We start from the raw sequence: 20,358 nt of genomic DNA, 5'->3' as shown, positions 1-20,358 counted from the left end.
GATGGTTTGAAGATCGTACAGAGGGGGGCATTTCCCGAGGCCCCCTTATAGTCATTGATGGTTCTTATTTTTAACCATCTGACCCAGACACAAAGGAACTTGATAAATGCATGCTTCATCTCTCAACCATAATTATCTTCCAAAACTGGAAATAATTAACTTGACATATAGGGGCAGATTTATCAAAGGTCGAGGTGAATTTTCTAATGAAAAAATTTGAATTTTGAGCTATTTTTTGTGTACTTCGACAAGGAAATCGTCCAAATTCGATTAGAATTTGAAAGAAATGTGAAAATGTATTTATGTACTGTCTCTTTAAAAATTCAACTTCGATCATTCACCATCTAGAACCTGCCGAATTGCTGTTTTAGCCTATGGGGGACCTATTAAAACCTATTTGGAGTCAATTGGTAGACTTTGAAAAATTTAAGTTTTTTTTTTTAAATACTTCAAATCAAATTTGATCTTACTTCGATTGAATACAACCTATTCACCCGCGTAAATTTCAGTTGGTCTTTTTTTCTTGTAATTTTGTAATTATGGGAGTTCAAAAAAACTCCCATTACTTCGAAATTCAACCCTTGATTAATCTGTCCCTAAGTGTAAAAACTATGAAAACAACTAATACAAAGTTCTCCTAGAATGCTAAAAGTCCAATTGGTGGACTTTGAAAAATCTAAGTTTTTTTTGGGAATTCAGCTGAATACGGACCTATTAGATCGTAAATGGGCCTGTTCGACCAAAAAAAAACTTAGACTTCATTTTGGTTGGTCTTTTTGAATTCAAATTTTGAAGTTTTTTCAATTCGAATTTCGACCCTTGATAAATATGCCCCATACTGTACTTTATATAATATGTTCCATAACTCACACAGTGGTGCAGTACTTTATATACTAGTAGCTAGGGATGGGCGAATTTGACCCGTTTCATTTGGCAAAAAATTTGTGGCGCGGCAAACATTTTTTTGATGTGCGTCTTTTGTTTTTTGACGCACAACGCCATACAAGTCTATGGGCGTAATTTTTGCGGTAAAAAGAGGTGAAAAAATTCGCCCATCCCTAGGTAGTGGTTAATTTTGATATAGCAGGATGTTTTTGCTCCTGTATCCTCTTTTTCTAGTGATTTTCTCTTAATCTGCTATTTTGTCCTCTTGGTATGGATCCTGGCAGTGCCTTCTAGCTGTTCCCTTTATTATACACCTGCCATAGAAAACTAGCATGTGTAGCAAGGGACATCTTAAATCCATTTCAAGGTTGTTCTATTGTAATCTCCCCTATGTATTCAGTGTTGACCACACTATAGAGGTGACTGCACTTCTGGAGATATGTTAATAGCCTCTCAATCTCAGTTTACACCATCTCAGGTGCAGGAATTAGACAATAATATGGAGTTACTGAGAGAAAGGACAATAATGCAGTACTAGCTTCTAACAATCGTGTTTATTTCTACAACATGTTTCGGGCTCAAGGCTCTTTATCAAGTGTATTCAGTGTTGAGTTGTCTAACCTGTGGGTGGGACCCAATAAAACAATTCCACAAGCTGTAGTCTTGTGGCTTTGGGTGTCTATGGGATTCTAGTTCCAACAGAGCAGGAATATCACAGAGACATCTCAGATTTATTTCTAAAGAAATTTCTAAATTAAAAATTTCTAGAAAGTTCTAGAGGAATTGACAATGCCATTGATATTCTCAATACACCCTAAAATCCCACTCTGTGCAATTTTTTCAATTGCGTTTGTTTGTTTTCATTCAACCCCTTCAACCCTCCCCCATCTTGTTTTCTGAGAGGGGGGCCAGAATTTTGTCAACTTGCTGGGCTGCATTATGCATCAGTCTTTATTAATTTCCTTTTGCAAAACAGGAAGCTTTCTATAATAAGGTTGTTGTAAAATACAGGACCTAATCAGACAACACATGGCTTTTTAAATATTGCAAGCTAAGACATAAACACATAAAAAATTGTGGATAGATGTTACAAAATGCTCTTTCATAAAGGCAGAACATGACCTTTAGCTATTGTATTCCTTATTGGTTTGGATTTAGCAAATTATCACATTGCTGACATTCAGTTACAACATTTATGACATTTTCTATTCTGGATACAAGCATATTCCAGATTTCAACAGCAGAGTTCAGATATCTAGTGGTCATAAATCCTAGGGGGGAGTTCATGTTAATATGATGTACTTAGATAATATACAGTTTTTTTTAGCCTACAAACTGTTCACACTCTCTTCAGAAGAATCAGAAAAAAAATTGTCCCGAATCCATTATAGACATCGGATCTATTATACAAAATGCTTACTGGGTCTTTCCATAACTGTTGATCACCTTGACTTAAAAATAATTTTAAATGTAAAAACCTCAACAGCAAGTCATTTTTATTGCTAAAGGTTATAGTACATATAGTTCATACTTTAAGCCACATTATTACCTCCTCAATAGTTACATTAACCAACCACTGCTTTATATACTGTATATTTTTTAAATAACATTCAGATATTTGATTCAATTCCTTTCTTTCTCCCTCAGGGCATGTACAGTTGTTGTAGTGATGAAGATCCAAAGGATTCAGATCAACAGCTTCCTACACTGAATCACATTTACCCATCACAGAGGTTACCAGCCCTGCCCAACTCCTCTGTACCACCACCTCCATTGCCTTCAGCACCATTGCCATGTTCTAACTTTATACCAAGAGAAAGGCGTGTTGTAGAGAGGTGGCGCCATGCACGAAGTCCAAATTGTTACAAAGATATTTACACACCAACTCGTTCTGTACATGACCCAAATAACAAAGTGGCTCCTCCTCGACTTCCTCATAAAAATGCATTCTCTGATGGATTTCACCGTTACTATGGACCAATTGAACCTGAAGGACTATCAGACCATTTGGTTGAGTCAGGGCAAGCATTTGGCAAAGATAAAAAGATAGCATCATGCCAAATGTCACCACAAACTCAAAGGGAACATTTTTTGGAAAACCCACCCTCCTACTTTGCAATTGTACGGGAAAAAGATGCCCCAGAACCACCAGGGTGGCAGTCAAAAATTTCCAGAGGCCTTTATGAGAACTACCAGTCAGGAAAAGAGAGAACACCAAAGTCTACAGCTGGAGCACGAGGTAGTCGAACACCAGAAACTGCAACAAAGAAATTTGATCACTTGGGAAGCAGCTACCAATCAAAGGGTGCATGTGAAATTGAACGAGAGGTTTATAGTAGTGGAGGACCCAGTGGCAATCGCCCAAACAAAGCCAGTGTGGATTTATTTGATCAACCCCACTATAGTGGTCATACAAGATTCACCTATGAAGATGAACGCAGTTGTGGGAGGGATTGCCAGCATCGAAGAGATGACATGGATTTAGAATCCCAGCCTTTACTGCATAAAAAATCCAGTCGCTCTCACATGTGCAGAAGTCACTCTCATCCTTTAGTTATGGGTGCCAGTCAAAGCAAATATGCTGACCTTTCAGATTCTGATTCAGATGTATGTGAGCGAGAACCTCCTTGTGTTAAAACAGAAATGGGCCATAATTGTTGGTATTCACCAAACTACTTCTGCACATATCCATCTAGAGAACGTCAAGTATCATCTGCCCCACGCAAGCCAATGAGGTACTGGTCTGTAGATAAGTTAGGCAAGTATCGTCAGTTAAGCAAAGAGTATATTCCAGGCACATGTCATGGCTCTTGTTATTGCAGTAGTTTGGAAATGCTGCAACCTCACTGCCACAAAGAGCCAAGATACTTTAGCTGCTCAGATGAAAAGCTTGAACGAAGGTTAGACTGGGAGCACTTTCCTAGTGGTCACTGTTCCTTCTTTAACCATCATCACCATTCCTGTGACTTAGCTCCTATTCCTCCCACATCACGAAGTTTAGAGGACCTCAGCCGATGCCATTTGAGGTGTCACAGACACATCTTCTCACCAGAATGCCAGCCTAGATCAAGCCACAGTGGATCCCTTTATAAAAGAAGGGGTTCCGCACACTTCTCCAGTTTGGAATCAGAAGTATGACCAGAAGAGCGCTCAGTTGATTCCGAGACCATGCATATCTAGGAATTGAAAATTATAAATTTATGATACTTATATCTATACATACATACTTTTGAAACCAAAACTTACAATAATTTCAACAAGAGTGGAATGACTTTTCTCTTTCTCTCTTACATGGGCCATAATGTTTAATAATGCTAATTACAAATCTAAACTACTTTCCTACTATATAAGAAGAACTTTTTGTGAAATACAGCGATATTATTACAGCTTTACATTGGCTGTAAATGTTTTGAAATGACACATTTTTCCTACTGGCTGGACCAGCAAAAATACATATTTTAAATCATCTGATGGAAAGAGCCACTGTTTCCTCCAAACAAATCATACTACTGGCTGAGATTTGCAACTTCAAAGACCATGCTCAAGAATCTAAATAGTCTACAGTTAAAGATCCAGTTTTCAAGGCAACTTTATTAGGGACATTCAAATGAGGATTAGCACTGAGGAACAAGAATTTGGAAAGGTTAAGATGAAAAGAGGAGTAGTTATGGACATCATTTTTCACCCTCTTCTCCTCTAATTTTACTTTTTGAGGAAATGTTAAGGGCTTTCTCTAGACATTTATAACACTTTTAAGCACACTGCAATAGATTCATTAGTTGTAACTAGAATCAATTAGTATACTAATATAACTGATTAGAAGTAGTATTCTTAGAAAACTTTTTTTCACTGTTGTTTCTTGATCAAGATAAGAAATTGTTTGTGGCAGTACTGACCTTCTAAGCAGCTAAAATGGAATTCTGATGTAATGAAGTCAAATACATGAAACACATCAGTTAGCAGTAAAGGTTTATTATTATTATTATTATTATTACTATCTTTTTTTGAGACAAAACTGTGAAAGAAAACAAAACAAAAATATCTTTTTAAATAATTCAAACCTTTCGCATTGTTCAATGTTTACATGAAATGTATGCTTTATTTTGATTCATTTGGACCAATTTTTAAGAGAATGTCAGCATCTGATAAATTGTTTCAGGTAGAGCAAATATGTGTGGTGGTAATTCCTGGTTTTCATAAAATGCCATAGAATAGTATCTGCATTAAGCACATTTTTATTGAATAATAAAGAAATATGTAGCATTACAAGCCATTGGCCATTCAGGTAAAACTATGTACTATGAGTTTTTATTGCAGTGCCACTCCACTAATCAAGATCTGAGCCTGCTCAATGCATACCACTTGCACATAACCCCACTAAATAGCCAATGATTGGGTATGTAAGACGGTTTGATATATCCATATTGATAAATCATCCAATACAAAATACTTCATATTCCAATGTTCCATTGTGAAACTGAATTCCCCATTCTTCACCAGATAAATCACAAAGTATTTATAATCCCTAATCTACAGATGCAGCCACTTTGGTTTGTCTGTTTGACACAGAATAACTAAACACAGATATCCCATTTATCTCATTTAACACAGAAAACTGCGTCACAACATCCCATCTAATTAAAGCATTCACCATTGTTCACAATGGTGCTTTGGTATGCTAATGAAAGGTTAAATGCATTAAATGAGTTAAGATGACTTTAGATAACGCAGTTTCTTCAATTAACCCTGAGTCATGACGCATTTATCTCACAAATCCAAGTGGCTTCATCTGTAACTTGGCATACATTCAGTATACAATTTGATGCCCCCAAAATGTCTATAGATTCTTAGCGGCCCATTTATTAAAAGTCAAATTTTTATTTATATGTTTATCTAAATTCATGAATGCCATAAAAGTTATTAAAAGATCGGAATATTAAAAGTACAAACTGAAAAAAGTGCATAAAAAATTACGGATATCTCTAAAACCTCTAAAAAATTTTCAGATTTTCTGATAATTACTGGTGAAAAGAAAATCCAAAATCCTCTAAAAGTCTGCATGGCTAAAAAAAAAGTCCAATAGGATCAGCACAGAAGTTTTGTGGGGGGTATTTTACACAGGGAGGGTTATTTACTAAAAATCAGAATTTATCTCATTATTTAAAAAAAAAAAAAACTAAATTCCAATACCCAATTTCACCTTCTAAACCCGAATCATATGATTTTTTTCTGAAAAGCTCGAATTTTTTCAGTCTAATTCCAGCGCAGACCATAGAAACTTCAAAATAGTATAGGGACCTCTGCCATTGACTTATACACAACCTCTGTAGGTCTTAGATGGCAGATTCAGTCTTTTTGCTGCACCTGGCTTTAATAAATTTAGAAAAATGTGATTTTAAAAAAAACCTGAAAATTTGAGTTTTGCCCCAAAAAGCCAGACCTGAGTTTAATAAATAATCCCACATATAAATCTCACATTTTTAGAGGATTATAGAAAAAATAGAAAAATACGATTTGCAAAAAAAAAGTAAATCTGAATGTTAATATATAGGCCCCTTAGTGTTTGTATGCCACATTTCTTTTTTTTATTAAGAAATTACATTTTACTCCTCACATTATCAAGTGCATCTTTGTTTCACAGTTGTTCCATCTGTAAAAGTTGCTCCATACAGTGTCGGACTGGGATGCCAGGGGCCCACCAGAAAACCTTAGACCTTGGGCCCACCAGGAAAACCTAAAACAGTGAGCCCACCAGAAACCTTAGACAGTGGACCTTTCCAAACTATTATTCCTTCTCTACTCACTCAACCTCTTTATTCTCCTAGTCTTTCATAAATACTTACAATATTCTCCCATTATTAAGTGTTTTTCCCCCATAAATAAATAAGGAATGACCATGAAATAGGCCAAATTTTTAGAAACAAGAGGGCCCACTAACACCTGGGCCCACTGGGAGTTTTCCTGGTATCCCGGTGGGACAGTCCGGCAATGGCTCCATATATCACTACTCATGGCACTTAACTTTTAACTCTTCCTTTTAATAATGACTGTACTAAAGGCAATGCAACATGTATGTCAGTGCACTTTTATTACAGAGTTTATTTACCTGGGCTTAAATGTAAACCTTTATTAGAGTCATTTACATGCCACATATCAATGACTAGAGTACCATCACCATAGACTTTATGTATCTCGGTTACATGTTAACTTAGGTGAGATCCTGAGTCGACTGTGAATGCACAGTCCTATTCCAGCAGAAGAGACTGGCATGTAATGTGATATAGACAAACTGTTCCAATTTCCTTTCCATGAAATAAAACATACCGAACTTGAACTGCTTGAACTGCTCCAACCAAAATGTATTTATCAAGGTTTGTTAGAATGATACACAATTATTCTTTTTTACAATATCTTAATTGTATAGCTCTGTGTCCCCTAAGTGCCGCAACATTCTATTTTTATTTATTTATTTATTTTTTATTCTAATTTCATATTGGAAGTTACATTATATAATCAGGGATTGCATTTGAATCTATCTAATGGTGTAGTGTTCCTAGATGAGCCAACTGGTAACTCACCTCCACATGACTCTGATTTCTTATAAAATAGTAGACAGGATTTGTTCCTTATTTAAATCAATTTGGCATGATTGATTTACTCCATACTGTAGTTTAAGGTAGACTTTCAATATTTCAGCCTTGTGCCTAAAACTTTCAACCATTTTCAGAAATCATGTTTCCTAAACAAGCTTTCAGGGTGATATCAGACATGTAAACTCTGTCTACTTCTCAGAGAGGGATTCAAAAGATAACACCAGTATATTCGGACAGTAGTCCTTCTTGGTCACTGACCAATATTTTAGTGGCACACTACAATTTACTATTATATATAATATAATTTTTTTGAGTTGATGGGCAGTCCTTTGCTTTGTAGAGAGTCATATCCCATGTGTCCATATCCATTTTTAGGTACTTAATATATTGTATACTCCTGTCACAGAGTTTCTCATCTCACTCCTTAGGGTAAGGGCACATGTTAAGATTCAGGAAGATTTAGTCGCCCGGCAATAAATCTTCTCTTCTTCGGGCGAATAATTTCCCTGAAAAGCCTTCTAGAATCTAAAGAATCTAAATCGAATCTAAAGAATCTAAATTGCCGGCAGGATGGCACTCGAATCGCTTTCTTTTCCGAAATTGCCCGATGTTGCCTCACAAAGAAACATTGTGCGTCTTCGGAAAACGAAACGCTCTGACTGCCATCCCGCTGGCGCTTTAGATTCTAGTTGGCGGAAAGGCTTTTCGGGAAGATTAGTCACCCAAGAAAAGGCGATTTGTCGCCGGGCTACTAAATCTCCCCCGAATCTTAGCGTGTGCCCTTACCCTTAGTCTTTATTGTTGACAAAACTCCAAGATTATATCTTTGCTGTTAATACGTAGACTGTACATTTCTGTTTATATTTTTAAAGGCCATTCTCCCAATATACCAAGACTGTATAAAGGGATCAGTTGTTATAGTGCTATAGCATAGAACTTAATCCAGACCATAGAAACTGATGCCTTCAAATACCAAACAAGCAGATATTTGCCAATTGGGTTGATCTGACCTAACCATTGATAATACAGGTATATGCCATATCTACAGAAATGTAACCTTTCCATTTTAACACCAAATAATGCTGGTGTAGTTTCATGGTATCTTTGCACAGACTATGAGCAAATATTTGCAGGATGTTCCTGTTGCTGCTGTGTTTGTATATTTTAAGGAATGTATTATGACTTTTCAGGTGACCTGTGGAAGGAAATAAAAAGGTTGTTAAGAACTAGTGAACTATAATGTTTTAATGTTAAACTGCAAGGGTCATTCATATCAACATAAAGAGCAGAAACAAAATATTATTGCATTTGCCTCTAGATGTTACTAATAAACAATAGGAAATATACAAATAGTAATAATTTCAAATATAAACCACATTGGAGGTATACTAAAATAGCGGAACTTTTACATTATTTAAAAAGAAATGCATTTACATGAGGATCTAGTTTCTATTATTGTAATGTGTTGACCTAGATCACCTATAGATTGTGACAGCTGAGCTTCATGTTACAGGAATGGAACCTGTTATCCATAATGCTCGGGCCTTGGGATCTTTCTGCAATCTGGATCTCCATACTGTACCCCATAAAAATCATATAAGCATTTATTATATCCAATCGGATTGTTTTTGCCTCCAATAAGGATTAATTATATCTTAGTTGGGATCAAGTACACAGTATGGCTTTACTATGATAGAGAAATAGGAAATCATATTTAAAAATTGGAATTATTTGATTAAAATGCAGTCTATGGGAGATGGTCCTTCCCATAATTCTGAGCTTTCTGGATAACAGGCTCTTGGATAACAGATTCCATCCTGTATAACCATGAGCTGAGAAGATTGTTTGATCAATCATTAAGACAAATAATATTTTCTGTATGGGTTGACATTTACCATCAAAAAAGCTTACTGGTGGTTCCTGAACTCAGGAACGCAGACTAAGTTTCCTCCAAGTGGGGTTTTTAAAGAAATATAAAGGTTGACACCTAAAACCTTTTAAAAATGTTTTCAAAAACTTACTTGGAAAAAAAGAAGCCCTTTTTGGCTATGTTAATAATGGCAGAAACCACTCATACGTTGTTTAAAAAAGCAACATATAAATAAGCCCAAAAACAAAACTTGGTGACTTATTTATTAAGCCTCAAATGTTTCTTGGCAAATTTTTAAGGTGGAATAAAACAATTTTTTTCAAGATTTATTATGCTCCCGTTAAAGATCTGAAGCCGAAAATACTCCAGCTAAAACCTGTCAAAATCATGCAGAAGTCAATGGCAGATGACAATTTACAACTGGAAAATATTTCTTGCCTTCATAGCGCTGGTTTTCTTTCGAAAATCCAAAAAAATTGGTTTTTATGGGAACAATTTAAAAAAGTTGCAAGATTCAACTTTTTCTACACATGCAATTTTCATTCAGATTTTTTAGTAAAATAATCATGGTTGGGAGTCAAGTGTTTAATGAGAAAAATTTGAGTTTTAATAAATACCCCTTTGTTATCTTAGACAAAGCAGCTTAAGAGGTTACTATACATTAAACACCTTATCACACGTATGATATCTCCAGGCAAGAATTTCATTAGATTGAATTTCACTAAATGATCCTGGAAGGTGCAATTTTTTCCCATTCATAGTTCTATGCCTGTTTACCTATATATACTTTAAAAGCGTGTGTTTGTGTGAGTGAATGTGCTCTAAATCTTTGAATTCCTACAAAGGAATATATAAATATATTTTCACTTATTCAGAATATCCTGTTTGACATGCCAAAACATCATCATCATCATGTAAATCACTGTATTAAAAAACATTCTGTAGTGTACTATTAGCTCTTTTTGATTTGCTTAATTATAGAACCTGGAGGTTGACAAGCCAAGATCCATTGATGCCAATTCAAAAAGCAATTACATGTCCACATGTTTCATAATCCGTTTTTGAAATACCTTTAGTTATGAGGCCACTCGTTCGACTATTCGACCATTCGATAATCGAAGTACTGTCTCTTTAAAAAATACTTCGACCACCTACTTCGGTAGATAAAACCTACCGAAGTCAATGTTAGCCTATGGGGAAGGTCCCCATAGGCTTGCCTGTGATTTTTTGATCGAAGGATTTTCCTTCGATCGTTGGATTACAATCCTTCTAATCGAACGATTCGAAGGATTTAATCGTTCGATCGAACGAAAAATCCTTCGATCGATAGATCGCAGGATTTGCGCAAAATCGTTCGACTTCGATATTCGAAGTCGAACGATTTTAGTTCCCAGTCGAATATCGAGGGTTAATTAACCCTCGATATTCGACTCTTGATGAATCGGCCCCTTAATGACAAAATCCTGGAAATAATCTCAAGGAGGTAAAGGTCTTTATAAGCAATTGGCAGCTATATAGTTTTGGTTAAATCTGTGTTACCCAGTATCAGAAATGTGGTCTTTCATGGTCTTCTTCTAATGGCAAGAACACTTACACAACTCATCTGCTTTAATAGCTAATGATTTTAAATGCAGGAGTTCATTATCTTCATCAATTTCCAAAAGGTGTACAAACAGCCTTCTGCGTTTCATGCTCACATGCACTTAATTAAAGGCTTGATTATTTTATTAACTCTTGAAACTAATTGGCTACTTTTTGAAAAAGAAGCCCTAAACATTACACTCTGTACATGTCAGCAAGAACTTTATGGGGGTTCTTTATCAAGCTTTGAATATCTGAACCTCGATTAATTCATAGTTTTCGGAGCAAAAAAAAAAAACAAAACTTTTTTTTGAGATTTATTAAAGTTTGATGGTCTAAAAACTCTGAATCTGAAACCCCTGCATCTAAAAGCTCTCGAGGTCCTGTATAAGTTAATGGGTAAGGTCCCAGTGTCTGCACTGATGTCTGTACCGATATACGATGATATTGGGGTCTTGGCGCAAAACAACTCATCTGAAAAAATCTTAGTTTTTGCGGAAAACTATTTTTTTGGGCTTTTTTCTTCATAAATAAGGTTGAGTTGCTCAAAGTTTTATATTAGAAATACTGAGATAAATTCGAACCTTGATAACTAACCCCCTATATGTTAAAATTCAATCACATTTAAAAGTAATAATCTTGTGATCATGTAGGTATAGACAGCCATTTTTAGAATAAACTTGACTTGATGTAATGCAAAAAAAAACATTAGAGAAGAGAAACTTTCTATTTTAGTATTTATTCTCTACTGATCTATTAATAAAGTAAATACGGTATAAAGAATTGGAAAGAGAGAGACATGGTTAGCCAAATCTTCTTCTCATTGAAGAACCCCATACTTTACTTGTGTGAATGATGCTGCTGTTTCTCTTGATTTATGTGTGAAATGAGAAAAGGCTCTATTTTCATAAAATTGTATGACTTACGGAAGGTATTAAGGTATTTTTCTTTAATGAAGTGATGGATACTTGGGAAAGACCAGTGGCACATTGAAATAACTCAAGAATTGTGATTAATTTAGAAACAATGCAATTTAAGGCCTTCTGGGCTCCAGGGAAAGATCCTCTTGATGGACCCCTTGCTCTGCATAGGCAGCTCGTAGTCAAACACAATGTTATAAAATAAATATGTATTACTAGGTACATTTTATAGGGATGCACCAAATCCACTTTCTTTGGGGACTGAATCCTCAGTTCTTCAAACTTTTCTTCTAGATTCAGATTGCCCAAAACTGGGGGAAGGCAGGAAAAGGAGGTATGTGTCCAGCACCTCCCCAATATTGTGTCCTAGGCATGTCCATCTTCAGCCTATGCCAAGTTCCAACCCTGATCAGTACCCTAATACATCAGTACATATGGCACCAAAATGCAATCATCTGTGGCATTGGAATAGTTTTAATCAAGGTGAAACTTATTCAAAATGTCAAATGTTTTGGGATGTGGGCTGCAATCTTGCCACAAAACAAAAATCTATTATTGGCACGCACTACACACAAATACCTAAAAATAATGCTGTTTTAATACTACCTTGTCTTTGATATTTATACCTAACCTGTTCTATAACCATGCCCTTTCTCTCCTATGACTTGGAGCAATTATGGAACAACTATTTTGGATGTCATTTTTTTCACACAATTTCTTAGATGCTGTTGATAGAAAGAGCAATATGTATGAAATCATGCAAAAATGACTGTTATATTTAAATAGTTTATCTCATTTTTCTCATTTGAAACAAATGAAACAGACTTGAAAAATAGTGGTACTCTGAAGGAAAGTAGCCTTCAAAAGTAGAGCTATATAGCCACAGAGAAACAATGTAACAGTTTTGGTAACTTTGGTCATTTTGACTTTCTTTTTCCTAAAACATTTTCTTTCCTATATTTATATATATACATTGCCATGAAAAAGAATGTATATTTCTTGATTAAAAGAGGGTGAACTATAGTAGGCTGCGGTTGTCTGTAAATAAAGCAGCTAGGTCTCCCTTATCTGCATTCTCCCACCATAGACTTCATCAGGTCATCATCAAGTCTACCATCTATATAACTGATGTTGTTCTTATTACTAGCTATTTGTATACACACACAGCAGCAGTGGTTCTTTAATGCCTTCTTAAGGGTTACACTTCTCTGACTGAGCTCTTTCTTATTTCCACCTTTGGTAATGGTGGGTCCAGTCTAACTATGCCCTTTCAAGCAATGCAACCTCTGAACCAACAGTTGTAATAGAATGTGTTTCAAAATTGAGTGCTGCATTTATTCATCTGGTCAGCTATGACCTTTAATATACAATAATTGAACCCACAAACAGCTCTTCAATATCTTTTTGACAAATTAATCATAAAATTGATTAAGCTGTTTTTTTTAAAAGGTTTAAAGGCTTTGATATCTTCAGTGGTGAGATCAGGAAATCAAGATAAAGCTGTATGATGAGAAAATTTAAGTAAGCACTTTAGAAGATATATTCATAGAGATATAGGAACATTCTTGATTGCAATCAAGTCTATACTCATACCTGTACTGCTCAGGCTTTGAACACTTTCTTGAACAGAATCCAAGGTACAGTATGTGTATTTCAGCAGTCTACCAAAAGTTAAATACTGTGACTTGTTGCTCTGTTGTTGACACTGAACTTCTTTTGAAAGAGGACTAGATTAGCTAGCCACATACATCAGTCCATAAGAAAGACATCAGTTTAATAATATGGCTCAGACCATTATTGAAAAGTCTCTGTTTCTTTGTAGACAGTATCATTTGCATCACTGATTATTTTATAGATACCCCTCATTCTTGAGGGGAATTCAATCAGAGGTTGAATTTCAGTTTAATCAGGGCTGATTTCTGTTATTTGAAAAAGAAAAATGTTCCTAATAATTTGGCATTAAATATCCTTAACAAAAACGTTATCCACTACTTTTTCTTTATACCCATTTGATGCCTGTTAAAATGACAAAGTTGTGTAGAAAATTCAAGAGATGTCAGTTTAAGCCAAGGGCCATTAATAAAAGGAAATATTTGCCTTTGGCTCATGGGACTTCCAGTTGGGCAGCCTTACCTGCGTAAGTTGCTTCCAAAATTGCAACCAAATGAACAGTTCTGTAAGACCCATACAATCTTCCTCTTCTTTCTCAATCATTATCTTAAACAAATTGCCTTTTAATTTGGACCTATTTTGCTTTGTACACTTGTTCCCTAAATCCATCACAGTTACTTAACTTGATACAGGTATGTACAATAAAGGCCATCTGTCATGTATATTATGTAAAATATCTCTTTGTGGATATTTAGAAATTCATTTATATCCAAGTATGTATTTGTTTCCCATACCTTGTGATGTATGACTCCATGTACATTTGTTGTAACACTAATGTCTGACTTCCTATAGGAAATCTGATAAGATTCTGTATGAAACTGAAGATCTGTGAGTTTTAGTTGTGCAGTATGTTCTTCTGTCTTTTTTTTCTAAGTGTATTCTTTAACTTTTTAATGACAAGCTGTAAAATGGATAGTGTGTGCTATCATCCATTGTATTTAAATAACACTAAAAATAAGAATGAAAGGAAGAAAGAAAACCACAAAAGCAAACAAAAAAAAAAAGAAATAAATTGCTGTGAATGGTGTCACCATAGTTCTCCCTAAGGTGCGATTTATTAATCCATTTGTGGGTATCTTACTTGTGTTGCCATGAATAAGCTCAGGAATTTGTCTAGACTAACTGGTATGTTATGATTTTGTATTAAAAAAAATGAACTCAGTTCTAATGAGTAATGCCACATTGAGAGCAGTGTAAAATAACAGGATTTTATGTTCAGGGGTACGGCATATGCAAGTATCACAAAAACTGGTTTAAATGAAAGCTCTAGGATGTTCCCTTGATTGTGTTTATTTCAGAAAATGTGCTTCTTAACGTTTCACTTCCCTTGCCCTCAAACTTCCTGTCTTAACATATTTTAAGATGTCAATAAGTAGATGATAGAATGTATTCATTATGCACTCTTCAGCTGCCTGGGAGGGAGTAATTGTAACCTTTCTGGAATCTACAGCTCATTTGAATATTCCATAGTAAAATATAATATGGATTTGGAGTGACATTGTTACTAGCGTTTTGTATTATATTTAACAAGTCAAAATGCAAAGAACAGTGCATGGAAGCCAAAATCAAAAATAAGTAAGGGCACCACACTGTGTGTATTCAACAGTTAATTTGTAAAGTCAAGTCAAGGAAGATCCCATTGTCCATCCCAGTCTGAGGGTGCGTGCCAACAAAGGAGAGTAAAGATGGCAAAAAGATGGCCTAATTTGTTTGTTACTATGAGTAAGTGTCCCTAAAGGCACAAAACACATTAAGCCATCTTTTTGTGTCCTAATAATTTATTTTATACTTTTAATATACTTTATTTTTAAAATTTTTGGGAAATCCCACAATATATCTTTATTCTCTATTATTCTCTAGAGCAATTAAATCAATTAAATAATTGAAGTGGTAAATGATAGATGTCCATAGGAGGCAATTTAGAACAGACAACATTGAAGCTGTTACCTGTTGAGCCATAGCATCAATTTCAAATTATAAGAGCAGGATCTAGGATAAGGTGATGTTCGTATCTGCATTTGCTAAATGAGGATTACTTAAATATTCCCTTTGTATGCCAACATATTGGTTTCATAATTGGACTTCAGTACATTAAAAACATTATGATCTTACGATTCTCCACCCAACAAACGCATTCTGATCAAGGCCTTCAAAATCATTATGCTTAGTCTCAACAATTTTCAGTAATTCATTGTAGGTAGTGAATACTGTACTCATGTTCATCTTGTTTAAATGGTGACAATGTTCACGGTCTTCATAAAATACGTCAGTAATTTAACCCTTTCACTGTATTTGGGAAAGCAATGCAAATTTATGTAGCAAGGCAAATGACCGTTAGTGGGAATTAAGGTCAGATAAAGTTGTTTTCTAGCAATACTATGGAATAGAATGATGTGGCATTTTCATTTGTTTATGTAATGGAGAGGAAAGGGTTACTTTTTAAGAAAACAATCATAGACAATAAATGGGTCAATAAAAGCACTCTGAAATTCCTGGTTGTGTTGCCTATTTATTTCATGGTTCTTGCAGTTTTCAGTGTTGCCTATCAACTTATCAACTGATGAACCCCAACGTTTTAAAATGACATGAATGAATCAGTAAATATAGTAGATTCCTGATAGGGATATAAACCCTTTTGTGTTGTTGTTTGCATGTGATTGGTGTGTGACCAACTCTTGGAAGCACATTTATAAAAGGGTGAATTTCGATTCATGTTTCTTTTAATTCTAATAAATTTGAATATACTCAAATTTTTAATTTTGGAGGGTTATTTAATCAAAAAATCTAAAACTCTCATGAATTTTACTGACTCGAAAACTCAAATCGAATTTGAATCGAATTCAACTAAACTCGATTTGAGTTTTTTCTGTGAAAAAATCTAGAATGTCAGGAAGGCTAGTAATATGTCCAAATTGGTCCCTGGACCTCTCCTATTGACATATACATGAATTCGTCAGGTTTTAGGTGGCAAATAGTCAAATTAAAATTTTTAAAGGGCCAAAGTTTGATAAATCTCTTGCTGGACAGAAGGACTGTACTTATTACAGGTATGAGATTTGTTATCTGGAAACCCATTCTGCAGAAAACTTGAATTACAAGAAGGCCACCTGCCATTGACTCCATTTTAATCAAATAATTAACATTTTTAAAAAAAAATTTAAAAATGATTGCCCTTTTCTCTGTGATACTAAAACAATAACTTGTACTTGTACTTGATCCAAACTAAGATATAATGAATCCTTATAGGAGGCAAAACAAACCTATCGAGTTAAGTTAATTTTTAAATTATTTATTAGTTGACTTAAGGTGGAGATCCAAAATATGGAACTTCTCCTTATCTGGAAAACTCCAGGTCCCCAGCATTCTGGATAACAGGTCCTATACCTGTATAGGCTACAGAATATTAGGTATAAGTAGATAATAAAGCCTCTATTAAAGAGCTAACAGGGTTTTCTGGCATATAGGTGGAGAATAATAAAAACTGTGCTGAGCTCTAGATGCAATCATGTTTTGAGATTTTCCAAAGCTCAGTTTATCTTGAGCATCTCAAGATCAATGCGCTAACAAAAGATATTCACACATAAGTATTCTGTAAGCATGGTTTTCCCTATGCAATTTTACAATTCACAATCCAAGATAAATGTTTTCATCTTTCTATAATTCATCAAGTAATTTAGTTTTCCGGCTTTACTATGTCCCCAGAAACCTTATCAGTTTTGCTTGATCTACTCCACCAATCCTCCTGTAAACTATCACTTCTCAACGTCCTCAAATTTTATCAGCTTTCTAGCACTGCTTTACATGCAACTCATTGGGCTACCTTCTGCATTCTTAATAGAAAAGTTAAAGGGATACTGTCATGGGAAAAAAAAATGTTTTTCAAAATGAATCAGTTAATAGTGCTGCTCCAGCAGAATTCTGCACTGAAATCCATTTCTCAAAAGAGCAAACAGATTTTTTTATATTCAACTTTGAAATCTGACAAGGGGCTAGACATATTGTCAATTTCCCAGCTGCCCCAAGTCATGTAACTTGTGTTCTGATAAACTTCAATAACTCTTTACTGCTGTACTACAAGTTGGAGTGATATCACCCCCCTCCCTTTCCCCCCCCCAGCAGCCAAACAAAAGAACAATGGGAAGGTAACAGATAACAGCTCCCTAACACAAGATAACAGCTGCCTGGTAAGAACAACACTCAATAGTAAATAGTGCTAAGAACAACACTCAATAGTAAAAACCTATGTCTCACTGAGACACATTCAGTTACATTGAGAAGGAAAAACAGCAGCCTGCCAGAAAGCATTTCTCTCCTAAAGTGCAGGCACAAGTCACATGACCAGGGGCAGCTGGGAAATTGACAATATGTCTAGCCCCATGTCAGATTTCAAAATTGAATATAAAAAAATCTGTTTGCTCTTTTGAGAAATGGATTTCAGCGCATAATTCTGCTGGAGTAGCACTATTAACTGATTCATTTTGAAAAAAATATTTTTTCCGATGATAGGATCCCATTAATGTGATGTTCTGCACAACATGCAGCATTGTATTTGTTCATCATGAAATGGGCATCTATCACAGAAAGGAGATCTTCGCTGGTTAGCAATTATCTCCCAGTAACAGGAGAGCTCTGTTCAGTGAAATTTTAGAGATGCTTATCATGGTGTGACATATTTAATAAGAAACTTGATTGAAATTAAAGCTTCTTGCGGACACTACTCCATCACTCTTGCCTAACATATCAGTAGAATAATGGAAGATGTAGTTTAACAACTGGAAAACATTATTGTTCATTGCTGGAAAATTCCAATGGACTCAATTTATTTTACACACAGACAGATCAATCATAAGATATTGCAAATAACCCCATCTCCACATGCCTCCTATAGCTGTAGTTACTGATGGGAGGAGAAGAAAATTAATGAATAATGATATAAACTATAATCAAAGTTTTATCAATGACCCTCTCAATAGAGTTAGGACTGGGTTGTCCTAACTTTCTAAATTCGGTGTTCTGCTATGCAGATTGGTGATTTGAGAAATACTATGAACAGGTACATAGGTTAATGAATTTATTATGCACTGCCTTAAAGAGGTACTGTCATGGGTAAAAATGCTGTTTTAAAAAACGTGTCAATTAAAAATGCTCCTCTAACACATAACCTCGTACTTGATTAGCTTCAGCATCGAGACAACAGGCCATTTCTCTGTTTTCACAAGTTTCCTTCAGTCTCCTGAACTGTGCTTGGATACGATTTAGGGGCTTATCTATCGAAATCAGAGTTTTTCCGATTTTTTTTTTTAAAAAAAAGTCCGACCTAAATAGAATCAACCATTATTTATTTTTTAAGAAGCACTAATTAATCGGTTTGATGAAAAACCTGGAAAAAAAACATACCAAAAAAAAAATTTTCATGCTTTTTACCTAATCCTACGATTTTTTCAGGCTTTTTTCCCAGAAATGATTAGATTTTCAGGCTAAACTTAACACAGACCACGATAACTTCCAATTAGGATAGGGACCTTTCCCATTGACTTATATACAACCTCGGCAGGTCTGAGATGGCGGGTGTTTTTGCTGCAAAGGTTTGCCTGTATCTATTCCATATAAATTCATGCTCCTCCTGGTGGCAGGTGGCTGAACAGCACCCAGCAGAGTAACTGAGCAGGAGAAAAGGCTCTGTAGAGGATAAAAGGATATAATAATGGAAGAAGCTGCATAAAGTATATGTTGCATTATGGTGGAGTGGCTGTTTCTGCAAGCACATAATCGTGTATAATGAAAGTAGGTGGCTGCTCTTATGCCATCATTAGTTATGGCCGAATTTATTCGCCGTCTTGCGAATTTTTTGGCGAAGGGAAATGCCCCAAATTCGCCCATCACTAGCCATCATTAAAAAATTAATTAGATTGAAAATAGGATATGAAATGTTAAAAATGAATAACTTGGAAGGGACATAGTATTGTAGTATCAAAAGCTACAACACAAATATCATCACTGTATATCTTTAAATTACCTGTTATTAAGCTTATATGGTTTTTGCAATGCTACATTTTGAATAATCTTTCTACTGCGTATTGAATAATTGTTTGTCACTTTAGTTCTTATTAGTACCTCCTAGCATTTATTTATCCGATTTGATGTAGTAAAGTACCCACGCATTGGTTCTGAAACAATAATGGTCTTTCTTATTGGCATGGATCATAATACAGGATCTGTTGGATCTATTATCGGGAATATTAAAAAAATATTTAAAAATGAATCAACCCCAATAGGATTTTTTCACTTTCATTAAGGATTAATTATATCTTAGTTGGGATCACTGTTTTATTATTACAGAGTAAAATAATCTAACATTTTTATTTCCTTTTTCTCTGTAATAATAAAACGGTAGATTGCGCTTGATCCCAGCTAAGATATTATTAATCATCATTGGAGGCAAAACCAGCCTATTGCGTTTATTTAATCCTTAAATGAATCTTTAGTAGATTTAAGGAATGAAGATCCAAATTACAGAAAGGTCCCTTATCCAGACAACACCAGGTCCTGAGCATTCTGGATAACAGGTTATATATATATATATATATATATTTTGTAGTAGTTAAATTCTTAGACTGGCTCTACTGTTTTTCAATTCAGTAAACTTACAACAGAAGGTAAAACACATCTTCCTTAGAAGAGAGACAGGTTGGCTCGGCAGCAGCCAGCACTAATCCCGCAGTGCTCACATTGACCGCAGGCCACAACGATTATGTCTGTATTTATTACTTGCACAGTGGGTTGTTTTCCTGGTTGAATGGTTTTAGATGCCTTCTGCCTTGGTGGCATCCTACAGCTC

At 35.1% G+C, this 20,358-nt stretch overlaps 1 protein-coding gene across 1 annotated transcript in view; it reads left to right on the top strand.

Annotated features, from left to right (window-relative positions):
- Nucleotides 1-4,023, top strand: part of grin2d.L (glutamate receptor, ionotropic, N-methyl D-aspartate 2D L homeolog) — a 136,707-nt gene extending 132,684 nt beyond the window's left edge. Inside the window, exon 12 of the mRNA XM_041569081.1 lies at nt 2,533-4,023. Within this exon, the coding sequence (XP_041425015.1) occupies nt 2,533-4,023 (1,491 nt within the window). The remainder of the gene's footprint in view (nt 1-2,532) is intronic.
- The last annotated feature ends 16,335 nt before the right edge of the window (nt 4,024-20,358 follow it).

The sequence above is a fragment of the Xenopus laevis genome, chromosome 7L (genome assembly GCF_017654675.1).
Source record: "Xenopus laevis strain J_2021 chromosome 7L, Xenopus_laevis_v10.1, whole genome shotgun sequence".
Lineage (NCBI taxonomy): Eukaryota > Metazoa > Chordata > Amphibia > Anura > Pipidae > Xenopus > Xenopus laevis.
The sequence above is the reverse complement of the archived record's forward strand: the minus strand, read 5'-3'. Positions and strand labels throughout refer to the sequence as shown.